Genomic DNA, 13,674 nt, shown 5'->3' on the forward strand with positions numbered 1-13,674 from the left:
AGAATTAGCTGATGTATTCTTTTCTTTTTACCGCGGATACTTTAAATCAACTAACGATCAGCGCGGCGCCTTGACAGCGTTGCCAAATTTCTATATGCTTCATTTAAGTGTAACCACGCGCTTACGAACACATGATACGCGATATGCACGGTTTGTTTACTGTTCATTGTGATTTAGAACTACACGTGCTCATATAAGCAATTATTAAAATTGTAGAACTCATTTTATTACGTATCAAAAATTTGTCTCTCTATTTCTTTTGTGTTTTTCATTACAGTGACGTGTGATTTGTACTACAAACTACAGAAGAACAACTAAATCGACAAACTATTTATTTAAATGGTATTACAAATAAATACGTCAATCGAAATTTTATTTGATTAAAAAAAAATACTTTAAAATTATTTTAATATATAATAACTAATCATTTGAGATTATTTCGAGCTATTAGAATTGCATGTTACGTCTAAAAGCTTTATTAATATCATTTACACCGATTCTCGTTTGTTTCACTGTTCGCTTTAAATTTGCATGCATTGTCATGAAAAATGTAGTTACGAAATAGTCGATAGATGTCAGAATTTTCTGCTCTTTTTATTCGTATTGGAAGCTTTCGTATAGTTTTATTTTTTTATTTTTTCAAATATCTAGCTAATTTTGTAATTATTAAATAATATTATTAATTGAATCGAAGAAAATATATTGATCAATTATTTTTTTGAAAGAAAGGTAATTTTTTAGTTAACGCGCTCCTGAGAATGTCCCCTTAAATACATTTGGCAACGCTGCATGATCATATTCTGAAAGCAGCAGCCATAGCTAGCGCGTGTGTTTTTGTATTTGTATCGCGGTGCACCGTGGGCCGGGCGAAAGCCAAGATGGCGGCAGCCGTGTTTGGCGAACGCGTTTCAAGTATATATTCGGTTTAGATCACATAAATGGCTCGATTTAAACGCACAGTAAGTTCTTACACTGTGATTTCCTAGTTCGCACAATTCACCAACCATTCAATTGTTATTGAATGATGTCCATTTGACGAGACACGACACACAAGATTCTTGGGAGGAAAAAAAGTGTCTCGTGCACTGTCATAGTCAGCATCTTCGACTACACATCAAAGATAATTATTCATCGTCGGTGTTTCATCGAGATATCGTGTTTACCTTGACTCTTCTGTAATCGCAAGGAGTTTAAAGGAATCTTCTGTCATGGTGAGCTTTTGTTTACAGTAGTTTCATTGATACGTTTAGAAGAAAGCGCGCTTCTTTCATGCAGTGCGTATTTCTTTGTGCACTTCTTAGCACGACTAACCTATAGATGCGATGATTTTGTATATGAATATATATGGTTCTTCCTAATGTAATTTTAAATAACTTATGATTCTGCCTTTCCTTGTTTTATATCTCTCCCGCTTTTTCCTGAAATTAAACAAGTTCATAATCTCGACATCCTTGTTATTTTTTTCATTTTTTTGTTCACTTTTTTTTTTAATCAAAATATAAATCACGGTATTATATCGGTATATACGATAGTTTTCGACATTTTTGTTTTTAGATTTAATATATATTTATATTTATGGATAAAAATGTAAAATAATTACATGATATTTTAAAAGTATGAAAAAAACAAAATATGGATCAAATATAAAAATATATTGAAATATACGCTTGATCCATTGTTTTATTATAATCCGAGGATGCCGATAATGATGATAATAATTTAAATAATGATTTTATTTTTTGAATAATAATAAATTAACACATAGTAATGATATTATGTGCTTTAAAAACATTGAGAAAATTTTTCTTAGTCAACTAAAAGGGATAAGGACGCAATGAATGAAGATAGCAGCAGTGATGAAGATGAAGATCCCGATAACATGGGTGTACCTGGTAAATATTTCATATTTTGAATAAAAAATAATTATAAAAAACAATAATATATATATATATATATTATAAAAAACAATTATATATATATATATATTAATATAATTTTCATTAGGTGGTGGTAAAGATCTTGCCACTGCTACTGGAATTGCAAATATTAAAGATGAGAAGCCTGCAGATGCACCATCTAATGTTATGGCTAAAGGACAAGGAGCATTAAATAGTAAGAACTATTTTAATAAACAGTATTATAAAAAAATATATTCTTGATCTCATTATATTTTTCGAACAGTGTTAAATCAGAAGTTTGGTAATAAAATCCCTGGTGGATTGGTAACTAAAACAGCAACACCCGGTTATGAAATGGTACGTGTAGGAGGATCACAAGGTACACCACCTGGTTTTGTTAATGCAAATCAATTAGGTCAATTAGGTCAATTAGGTCAGTTAGCTGCTGCTGGTGGACCATATTTTCCACCAGGGTTAGCAACTCTTGCAGGTTTCAATCCTGCAGCCTTTTTTCCACCAAGTAAGTATAAAATATTTTTTATTAATTTTTTTTAATGATAACATCAAATTAATTCATTTTATTTGCAATAAGAAACAATATATTATGATCAATGTATGTATGAGTTAATTATACACATACATTATTGTTTTGCAACTAAAATGTATTTGTATAATGAATTTATATGTTTATTGTTCCATTGTATTGTATATAATATTAATAATAGTAATGTAAACGCGATTAACTATTATATTTTAATTATAATTATTTTAAATAATACTATTGTTATCATAATTATTAAATAAATTATTAAAAATAATTTTATATTATATATATTTTAGACATGGATATGAGCTTAATGAGTGGTTTTATGGGTATGCCTGGAATGAACATGGGAGTTAATCCTCTTGTACAATTATTAAACCAAAATGGTTTACACCCAAATTGGCCAGCTGGACTATCAGGTATTATTCACAGTTTTAATATTTTTTAATATATTAGAAATTAAAGTATATCGTTTATATCGCTAATTATATCAATTATAATAAATTTAATATTATTAATTACTGTATAATGTTAAAATATTAATTTGAAATATTATTTTAGGCAAAGGTATGGCTCAATTATGGATGAATTCTGGAGATCCTGCAAAAATGAATATACAACCAACTATACCAGAAGAAGAAGAAGTGGATGATGAAGATATGGGTGTTGCGGAAACATATTCTGATTATATGCCAACCAAACGTATTTAATTTTATTTTTGATATATTATGTGAAATATGTTATGTGTATTACATAATATATATATTATATAATTTTTGAATTAATATGATGTTTTATAGTTAAGCTCGGACGAAAGCATCCAGATCCTGTCGTGGAAACCGCATCATTATCTAGTGTTGAACCAACAGATGTTTGGTACAAACTTTCGATTCCTGAAGAAACGATACGAACTGGAGCTTTATCCGCGTTGCAACTTGAATCAATAACATATGCGTCCCAACAGCACGAACATCTGTTACCAGATAGTACGCGTGCTGGTTTTCTTATCGGTGATGGTGCAGGAGTCGGTAAAGGACGAACTATAGCTGGAATTATATTTGAAAATTATTTGAAAGGAAGAAAACGTGCTATTTGGGTATCAGTTTCAAATGACCTTAAATATGATGCTGAACGTGATTTAAACGATATCGGTGCATCAAAAATTGAGGTACTTATTTAAATTAAAAATATTTTATTGAATTTTATACATATATTTATATTATATAAATTATTAATTGCTTATAATTTTAATTTTGAATATAAACTATAAATTATATTCTTAGGTTCATGCTTTAAACAAATTTAAGTATGCAAAAATTTCGTCGGCAGTAAATGGCAACGTAAAGAAAGGAGTAATATTTAGTACATATTCAGCTCTAATTGGAGAATCTTCTCAAAGTGGTGGAAAGTATAAGAGTCGATTGAAACAGCTTTTACAATGGTGTGGTGAAGATTTTGATGGATTAATTATTTTTGATGAATGTCATCGGGCTAAAAATTTATGTCCTACAGGAAGTTCAAAACCTACAAAAACAGGTATATGTATTAAATATATTATTTAAATTAAAGACATACATATATATTTAGTATTATATTTAATATATATCATATTGATATATTCTAGGTTTAACAGTCTTAGAGTTGCAAAATAAGCTTCCCAAAGCTAGAGTAGTATATGCCAGTGCTACGGGTGCTTCTGAGCCCCGTAATATGGCCTATATGGTTCGATTAGGTATGTGGGGTGAAGGAACACCGTTTCCTGAATTCAATGATTTTATTACCGCTGTGGAAAAGCGTGGAGTTGGTGTAATGGAAATTGTAGCAATGGACATGAAACTTCGAGGCATGTACATCGCTCGACAACTTAGTTTTCATGGTGTAGCTTTTAAAATAGAAGAAGTACCATTATCCAAAGAATTTACTGACATCTATGATCGTTCCGTTCGTCTTGTGAGTATTAAAATAAAAACTCTAAATTAATAAGTAATAATCTCTTAAATAATAAATTTTTACAGTGGGTTGAAGCAATGCATAGGTTTCAAGAATCAGCAGAATTGTTAGATGCCGAAAATCGTATGAAAAAAACTATGTGGGGACAATTCTGGTCATCCCATCAACGTTTCTTTAAATATCTGTGCATTGCAGCTAAAGTGAAACATGCTGTAGCAGTTGCACGAGAAGCCGTGAAGTGTGGAAAATGCGTGGTTATCGGTTTACAATCTACTGGTGAAGCTCGTACGTTAGAACAATTGGAACGCGATGATGGTGAATTAAGCGATTTCGTTTCCACTGCAAAGTAAATTTATCGTTTAGTTTTTTATATATTTAAATACAAAAAAATTATCTTTTTTTAATGAATTTTTTTATTTTAGAGGAGTGCTTCAAACATTAGTAGAAAAACATTTTCCAGCATCAGATCGTAATCACATACAACGAGTTCTTGGTATTGAACCATCGAAAATGCAAAGATTAGACGATCTCGATGATATTGATGGTGCAGGTGGTTCTGCAAGTGGAAGTAAAAGAAAACCAATACGACAGGCTGCTCAACGGGCTTCAAAAAGAGTTCGTACATTTCCGTCTGATGACGATTTTACGGATGACGAAAGAAATGGTGGACATAGTTCTGGCTCAGAATATAAGCAAAGTGGTAGTGAGAGCGAGGATGATCACAAGACCGATGAAGAGAGCAATATCACTTCAGATTCTTCTTTTAATTACAGTGAATCAGACTCTGGTAAATATCACAAATCATTAAAATTAAATTCGATTCTAATGTAAAATAAAAATATTTTAATTATTTATTATTTACATTATAGATTCAGGTGATGGAAGGCGAAGGAAGAAGGGCGCTAAAAAACAAAAAAAACCAGTGAAGAAACGAAGCGGTATATATTTTATGTTCTTAAAAATATTTTCAAGTTATATATATTTATAAATTATTTAGGTCCAATGGGAGCTGGAACAACACGTAATCGAGCACCATCAAGAGATGCCGTAGAACGTGCTTATACTATGAAGAAAGAATTATTATCGCAAATTGAAGAATTGGGAGAACGATTGCCACCAAATACTTTAGATCAATTAATCGATGAGTTTGGTGGACCAGAAAATGTGGCCGAAATGACTGGCAGGAAAGGACGAGTTGTTCAAACAGAAGATGGTACTATTCAATATGAATCCAGATCTGAAGTGGATGTACCATTAGAAACTCTTAATTTAACTGAGAAACAGAGGTACACAATCAATTTTTATTTAAATATTATATTTAAAAAAGGAAATCTACTTTCAGACAAATAAATTTTAATAATTTAATATTGTAATAGATTTATGGATGGTGAAAAAACAGTAGCCATTATCTCAGAAGCAGCTAGTAGTGGTATATCATTACAAAGTGATAGGCGAGCGAGAAATCAGATGCGACGTGTGCATATCACTCTTGAATTACCATGGAGCGCAGACAGAGCAATACAGCAGTTCGGACGAACACATCGTTCTAATCAAGTCAATGCGCCGGAATACATATTTCTTATTTCGGATTTGGCTGGTGAACGACGATTTGCATCTATTGTTGCAAAACGTCTTGAAAGTCTCGGAGCTCTCACGCATGGTGATAGAAGGGCTACAGAAACTAGAGATCTCTCACAATTCAATATTGATAACAAATATGGTCGTGCAGCACTTGAAGCAACAATGAGGACTATAATGAAGTTCGTATATTTTTTATATCTTATTATAAGATATATTTATATATCATTTAATAATATATTTTAGTAAATTAAAATACTTTTTTATAAAATGAAATATTAGATATGAACCACCGCTTGTACCACCACCACAAGATTATCAAGGAGACTTCTTTAAGGATGTAGCTGACGCATTAGTTGGTGTTGGTTTAATTTGTAATAGCGAGAGTACGCCGGGTGTACTTACATTGGACAAAGATTATAACAACATGTCAAAATTTTTAAATCGTATTCTTGGTATGCCAGTTGATTTACAAAATCGATTATTTAAATATTTCACTGATACTTTAAACGCGATTGTCACACAAGCGAAAAAAACTGGTCGTTTTGATATGGGTATTCTTGACCTTGGTACATCTGGTGAGAATGTAAAACGAGTTAAATTGTATCGTTTTCTGCGGAAACATGCTACTGGAAAGGCACCAACTGAACTTCATGTTGTTCATGTCGAACGTGGAATGAATTGGACTGAATCGATGGACAAATGTTCTGAATTAACAGGATCCAAGGAAGGATTCTATTTGAGTCATCAGATTCGTAATGGAAAGCAAACGGCAATTCTTGCAGTTTTAGTGGATACTGGAAAAAAGAAATCTGAGAGTAAAAAAGATCAACTATATATGGTTTATAGGTATAGTATTTTTTTCCCTATATTATATAATAAAATTCCATTTATCTATCTATCTAAAATTTGAAAATAAAACAAAAAATTAAATTAATCAGATAATAGGAATCCATAGATTTTCTATTTCTTATTTGTATAATAGTAATTATAATTTTTTTGTATAATAATAGCATATAGTAATATATTATATATATTAATTATATATAGTACTATAATTCATAAAATTGGATTTTTTTTTTTTTTTTTTGCTTATTTATTTAAATATGAAGCAATAATTTCATCATTAGATGATAAGATGTATATATCTATTTTATCCCAATCAATTTAGGATATATATAATTACATTCGTAAAATTATATTATAGAAATAGTGTTGTAAATTGTAAATTATTAATTGTACATTATATTCTAGAAATAATAATTTACAAATTTTTTCTGAAATAAAAAATTGTTTAATATATAATCTGATAATATATAATATTTATTATTAATCTAAAATATTTAGAAATTTTATAATATTATGATATTATAATTGATTTTAACTGTTATTCATATTAGAATAAATTATTACATAAAAAGCAAAAAATTATTAATGCTAAAAAAGAAACATAAGACATAAGTTAATGTAAGTGTTGTATTAGATGGATTAGATTATAAGAATTTAGAAACATATTCCATAAATCAAGTATTGTGTAGTATTAATATATTAGTAGTATATTAATATATTATAGTATAATAATATATTATAGTCTATTAATATATTAGTATTAATATATTATTAGTATTAATATTAAATTCAGATAAATGGAGTTCTATTATAAAAAATAATTAATAATTTAATAATTAATAATTAATAATTAATAATTAATAATTAATAATTAATAATTAATAATTAATAATTTAAATTTGTTTCTATTCTAATCTATATTTTTGTTAAAAGACCCAATACAGGATTACAATTAAGACAAGAAACTCTAGGTGAATTAGAGAAAAAATATAAGAAAGTATCTTCAGATGAAGCAGAACCACATTGGTCACAACAATACGAAGCATCTGTAGATACATGTTCACACGCTTATTGGCGTGGCAATTGTAAAAATGCGACTCTTGGTATGGATTGTGAGGTTGGACTTCGAAGACGTTCCTATAATGTATTATCAGGTTCGGTATTAAGCGTATGGAGTCGAGTTGAAAGCATTCTTGCGACACGTTCTGCTCATAATACTAAAATGCAAGTTGTACGCTTACGAACTGGTAAGTTTTATAGAAAATTTAAATGTAATTTTTCAAAACTAAAATTAAAGAATTGTTACAATTTTTTTTTAATTATTTTTTTTTTATTTTTTTATTATAGATGAAGGTTTAAAAATAGTTGGTACTCTTATTCCGAAATCATGTATGGAAATATTACGTCAAGAATTATCATCTGATGCTGAAAATACTGAAGAACTTACATTTTGAACATTTCATTAATTCGCTTTTATAGGTAAGTAACAGGCCTGAAAAAAGATTTATTTGTTGGAAAAATATGGAAAAATTATAATATTTATTTTTTTATTAAGAACAGGACCAAAAGAAGCGATTAATGTGAATATAACATGGACAAATCCCTCTTCCTAAGTCTTGCGACAAAATTCAATAAAGAAGAGGGTGCATTTGCAAATGCACGGCAAAGATATAAATATCGATTAAGTATGTAGATTCGAAAGTTGGATCTATAACTTTATTTTAATTGCCGTAATGACGAGTGAAACGAATGTGTGCATAAATATTTCCAATCTATGAATTTCATGAGATCGAAACTTATTTTTTCGTTAGGCTTTAACATTTTTAATTTAATCATTTCAACGAAGTATACTTTGTATACCTATTACATCCCGATCAAACAAAAAAACATTATTAAGTAGCTAACATATTTCTTTTTTTTTTTCTTTGTTTTTTTTTTTTTTTTTTTTTTTTTTTTTTTTTTTTTTTTTTTTTTTTTTTTTTTTTTTTGACTTTAATAGATCCCACCGCTTTTTAGTTAGACGTTAACGGAAATGAATATCTTTTTCTATTTTTCATTTATCTGTTTTTCGTGTCTTGAATCAAGAAAGAAAGAAAATAACAAAGTCTATAATTTTATAATAATTATGATGCAAAGTAAATTTGTCACTTCTTTTGTATGCGAAAAAAAAATATTACAATTGTTTTGTAAAATGTATCACTGGACATAGATATTTAGTCTCTCTCTCTCTCTCTCTCTCTCTCTCTCTCTCTCTCTCTCTCTCTCTCTCTCTCTCTGCTTGTCTCTATTTCTATTTCATCTTTTTCTATCTCTATCTCTATCTCTGTCCCTGCATTATATTATAGAATTTCAATTTATGCGGAATAGCTTTATCTTTCGTGTATTATGAAAAATTTTATCAAATTTGAAGAGAAGTAAGATTCTTATATGGAAATATAAAATTAAGCTATAATAATGCATATAACTTAAGAACCATATTTTATGCTAATCATATCTTGAAGAACAAATTTTAATTCAGTGAGAATCGATTAAAATCTTAGTTATAGAAGTGGGTTTTCTTACTCAAATATATATTGTGACTGATTAACAAAATAGAAGTAAGGAAAACCCAAAAGAAAAAATATAAAGTAGTATTAGAATGATATAGAAAAAACAGTGCAACAAGCAATCGATTTTCGCTGGAATATGCAAATGTATACGCAACTGTCCAGTCCTTTTGTTTGATCGTTGAATTCATTGAATAGTTAATTAATGACCATTGCTACTGCTATCATTAATGTTATTACACAACTGCTACTATTATTAGTACTAGTATCTTCACTGCAAAACTATTATTAACTATTACAAGGAGATGAAGGAACGAGGTAATAAATGGAGATTATTATTCTATAAATTTTATGTTAAAATGTTTATTATTTATGAAATAAGTGCCAAGATAGTGTAATTCTTGTACGTTTTTACAAATTTGTTTTTCATGTATATTTATATATATATATATATATACATATATATATATATATATATGTATGTATGTATGTATGCATGTAAAATGTATTACTATGACCGACATCATTATTACAATAATAAGTGGATAATTTTAAAAATCTTATGTAATAAGAAAAAAAAATGTATAACCTCGTCTCCTAATATTCTTCATTTATAAGTAGTCAGCATTAAAAGTTAGATTTGAATGATACATATGGCAGTATATTTATATTCAGAAATCATAAAGTAGTCATGCAATTCGCATGTATATTGAGTAGATGTCTGTTGTTTGTACGCCTGGACGAGTTTCGATAGCTAAATAAATGGATCTCACAATTTATGATCTATAACAAAAAATAGAAATAAAAAAAAAAAAGAAAAGAAGATCCAATCGAAAAAGATGATAAATAGAATATTTCGAAAAAATCGAAGAATTAATTTTAAGTAGAATTCCAATTAAAAAAAAAAATATATAAGGATATGCGAATTAAGCGTTTACGTGTTTAGACGCTGCGAACCGAAAATTGTCTTGTGAATATTTTCTTGTCTTTGTATCTATTCTTATTGAAAAGAATCGTTTTGATGTGATCCAGGAAAAAAAAATACTGTTTCTACGGATACACTACATATTGCATTTATAAACAAAATTAAGAAAACACAGAAAGAAAAAAAGAATAATGTAAAATACACAAATACATTTATATAACGTAAATAAGAATATTCTTATTGCGTTATATCTTTTTCTATAAAATTGGTATTATACAGGATATCTAAATTATTTATTAATATGTACATTACAGAAATTATTCGTTTGATTAATTTGCTGCCTATTTTTCATAACGTTTACATAATTAATTTCACGTATTTATTCAGTTTATATGAAGTTGCAATTTTTATATTCATATATTATATACATTCATTCTTTTTAAAGGTAAAGATTCTTTATTAAAAATCGAAAATGAAACTCTTTGCTAATGAAAAATTCGAATATTGAAAGTAATTTGTGATTATAACATTTTCAAAGTGTAAATATATATATTAAAGAATATAAAGCAGGTCACACGTGTACCTTATATTCGATATTTTTACAATTCTTACTTGAGTTCCTATTACAGACAAGATGTAATTTATAAATGTGGTATCTAGTATACGTGGAAATCAGGCACTGTCTTGCCAAACGATTACTTTCATAATGTGCTGTGTTTTGTGAATTTGAATGAGAGAATCTGATGATGCTATACATATATACATATATATATGTACGTACTTGTGTATATATACATGTATAAATGTTTTCTGTGTATGTAAAATCAATACTTCTTAGTAAAAATTGAAAAAAAAATAATATTAACAAAAATTGATCTTTCGAACGATAAAGCCCATTCTATATATTATTAATTACAATTACGATATTTGCATTAATGTTATTTTCTTCTGTTATGTAACTTCAAGAATAGAAATCGTTGTGCATCTTGCTACTTTTTCCCCTTATTGCTTTGAATATATATGTTACATCGCAAAAGCATTCGAAACATATTGATGATTCATAGGCGTATAAAATACAGTGGATTTCCGTAAGAAAAAAAGATGTGTAAATTGTTTTCTTTGCAAGCACAAACTTAGTACTTGCATAGAATTATACTAATAGCAAATAAAAAATCTTATATAAATATCAGTCTCTGCTGCGATTAGTTAATTTTAATTTTGTTTTAAGTTTGATTTTTTATTATTTTTTACTGTTTTCAAAAAGATAAAAAAAATTTGTTTTTAAAACAATAGAATAATCATGTACATAGGTAATTAAAAAAAGATACAAATGACTCTGTAAATACATAAAATTTTCACCATTTGTTTTAATTTTTATTAAATTAACATTTCGACTGTGGATTAAAATTTTTTACATGATATTATCCACGACTTATGTTATGTATAAAAAAAACTGTACAGTTTAACATTTTCTTTTTTTTTTCTCTCTTTTACTTTCTTAACTCGTAAGAACGAGAAAACATTCATTCAAGCATTCAGAATTCACTTACTCATAAATCACGCACAATTAAGGCGCTTTTCACCTTTAGTTTGCTATTCATTATATATAGTAAATATATCACCAAATACCTCATCTATGTATGCATTCCCATTGATGAATTACTAATTTCTTATAGGTGGAAGTACTTTGGTATAGAATATTACTTAGTGAAAAGCATAGAGTAACATGAGAAATGTGCAAAATCCGATAATAAAGCCGAGAATAAGTGAATCTCGCCTTTTACGTAGATTTATCCTTTGCACTAAACTATTTACTGCTGGAAATCGATTTGACATGTCATTTAATCTGGTTTGTATACGTTTGAATGTTTGTCTTTGCGTCATCAAATGATCGCGCGTTTCCATTGCTATGCTTATTTGATCATTAAGCAAACGATCTGAACTGAAAAAAAATTTTTACTAATCTTATATTTGCCAAAAAATGTAACAAACAGGATACTTTATATTATGTACAAGTAGAATGAATCATAGTAAAACAATTAATATAATAATCATTACTCACTTATGAATATGTTGATTTTCTTTCATGTACATTTCCCGTCGATTCAATCCACTCACATTTTTGTAATTACTATTTCATAGAAAATTTATAAATTTTTAATTAAATATTTAAAAATAAAAAATAATTTGAAATAAAAAAAAGTAATAAGTATACATACTCAATTTCTTTACGAACACTTCCTAATAAATCTTCTCTATCTCTTCTTGCAGCAAAATTATTTCTAATTTTATTGAATTCTAATTTATAATCTTTTAATATGTCTTTATGACGTTGCATTGTATGTAACATTGCAGCACCATTTGGTTGTAATTTACTCATTTTTTCATTTATAGAGAATAACTGTAACAAATATAATTTAAATCATTGCAATATTTAATATTAGAATTTAAACTTACTTTAGCAAGTAATGTTTCTATTTCAGAAGCCATATTTTCAAAGACATGTTCTTCATCCAAAAGAGGTACTTCATCACTGTTAACAAGTTTAGCTCCAGTATTAACACCAAGTTTGCTGAATGCTACCAATTTAGCATCAATTTCATTTTCCAAATGTCTTGCTTGCCTTCTGAGATCTAAAATTAAATATGAAATTAATAATATTAAAAAGTACAAACAATAGTAAAAATAAATTATATTTTTTCTACTTGTTAGAAAGAGATAAATTCGTCAATGAGGTTAGGGATACTAATAGTAAGATTTGCATGAGATTATTTATTATTTTAATTATTATGAGATTTGTTATGAAGTGATTTTAGATTTATAAAAATCTAAATATAAAATCAATTTTCAAACTATAATTACATATATTAATAATATAATTATTTAAATTATATTTTTTACATTCCAATGAGTTTTAATATAATGAAAATAAAATATTTTTGATATAACATTTATGTAAAGAAAAATATTTTATTTTTATTAAATTTTGATAATTCATAAAATAATAATATATTTTTTGTTATATGCAATAAAGAAAAGTAAATTAATGATAGAATGACATATGTCAAAACAAGCCATTATATTACTTGTTGCAAGATCTTTTAATATTTAACATTGAAATTTTAATTTTAAATAAAAAATAAAGAAGAAAGTGATATTTATATTGGAGGAAATCTACCTTCCCAATCAACAGCATCTAATGCGTTAGCCATTTGTTGTTCGTAAAGCACGAACGCGATAGTTCCTTTTCTATGATATGTAGATAGATATACACGACATAAGTAACATAGCTTAACAGAACAGATGATAAACGTAGTAGATATCTAATAATATACCTAACCAACATATACATAGACTTACAGATAGAAGACAAAAAATGGCGAA

At 27.6% G+C, this 13,674-nt stretch overlaps 2 protein-coding genes across 5 annotated transcripts; one reads left to right on the top strand and one right to left on the bottom strand.

Moving 5' to 3' along the window:
* The first annotated feature begins 256 nt into the window (after positions 1-256).
* Positions 257-8,723, top strand: LOC122711576 (protein strawberry notch). 3 transcript variants are annotated; one of them, XM_043930477.1, is made up of 19 exons: positions 257-342; positions 987-1,211; positions 1,811-1,892; positions 2,005-2,112; positions 2,182-2,418; positions 2,739-2,861; positions 3,004-3,144; positions 3,243-3,610; positions 3,726-3,978; positions 4,067-4,392; positions 4,458-4,738; positions 4,815-5,179; positions 5,262-5,330; positions 5,390-5,678; positions 5,769-6,152; positions 6,253-6,819; positions 7,753-8,066; positions 8,167-8,298; positions 8,375-8,723. In XM_043930477.1, the coding sequence occupies exons 2-18, from the start codon at positions 1,209-1,211 to the stop codon at positions 8,271-8,273; spliced, it is 4,017 nt and encodes a 1,338-aa protein (XP_043786412.1). In that variant the 5' UTR covers positions 257-342; positions 987-1,208; the 3' UTR covers positions 8,274-8,298; positions 8,375-8,723. The 3 variants fall into 3 exon arrangements, with proteins under 3 accessions (XP_043786412.1, XP_043786411.1, XP_043786413.1); XM_043930478.1 differs by lacking the exon at positions 257-342 and adding an exon at positions 869-912; XM_043930476.1 differs by lacking the exon at positions 257-342 and having other exon boundaries at positions 695-1,211; positions 8,380-8,723.
* A 107-nt stretch (positions 8,724-8,830) lies between these two features.
* LOC122711421 (Golgi SNAP receptor complex member 1) lies at positions 8,831-13,592 on the bottom strand. 2 transcript variants are annotated; one of them, XR_006346099.1, is made up of 6 exons: positions 13,469-13,592; positions 12,748-12,923; positions 12,510-12,691; positions 12,353-12,421; positions 11,920-12,232; positions 8,831-10,148 (listed from the first exon to the last, which is right to left on the bottom strand). XR_006346099.1 is itself a non-coding variant. In XM_043930184.1 (5 exons), the coding sequence occupies exons 1-5, from the start codon at positions 13,500-13,502 to the stop codon at positions 11,995-11,997; spliced, it is 699 nt and encodes a 232-aa protein (XP_043786119.1). In that variant the 5' UTR covers positions 13,503-13,592; the 3' UTR covers positions 11,722-11,994. The 2 variants fall into 2 exon arrangements, 1 of the variants encoding a protein (XP_043786119.1); XM_043930184.1 differs by lacking the exon at positions 8,831-10,148 and having other exon boundaries at positions 11,722-12,232.
* Positions 13,593-13,674: the final 82 nt, after the last annotated feature.

The sequence above is a fragment of the Apis laboriosa genome, unplaced genomic scaffold, assembly GCF_014066325.1.
Source record: "Apis laboriosa isolate Shangri-la unplaced genomic scaffold, ASM1406632v1 scaffold170_cov151, whole genome shotgun sequence".
Taxonomy (NCBI): domain Eukaryota; kingdom Metazoa; phylum Arthropoda; class Insecta; order Hymenoptera; family Apidae; genus Apis; species Apis laboriosa.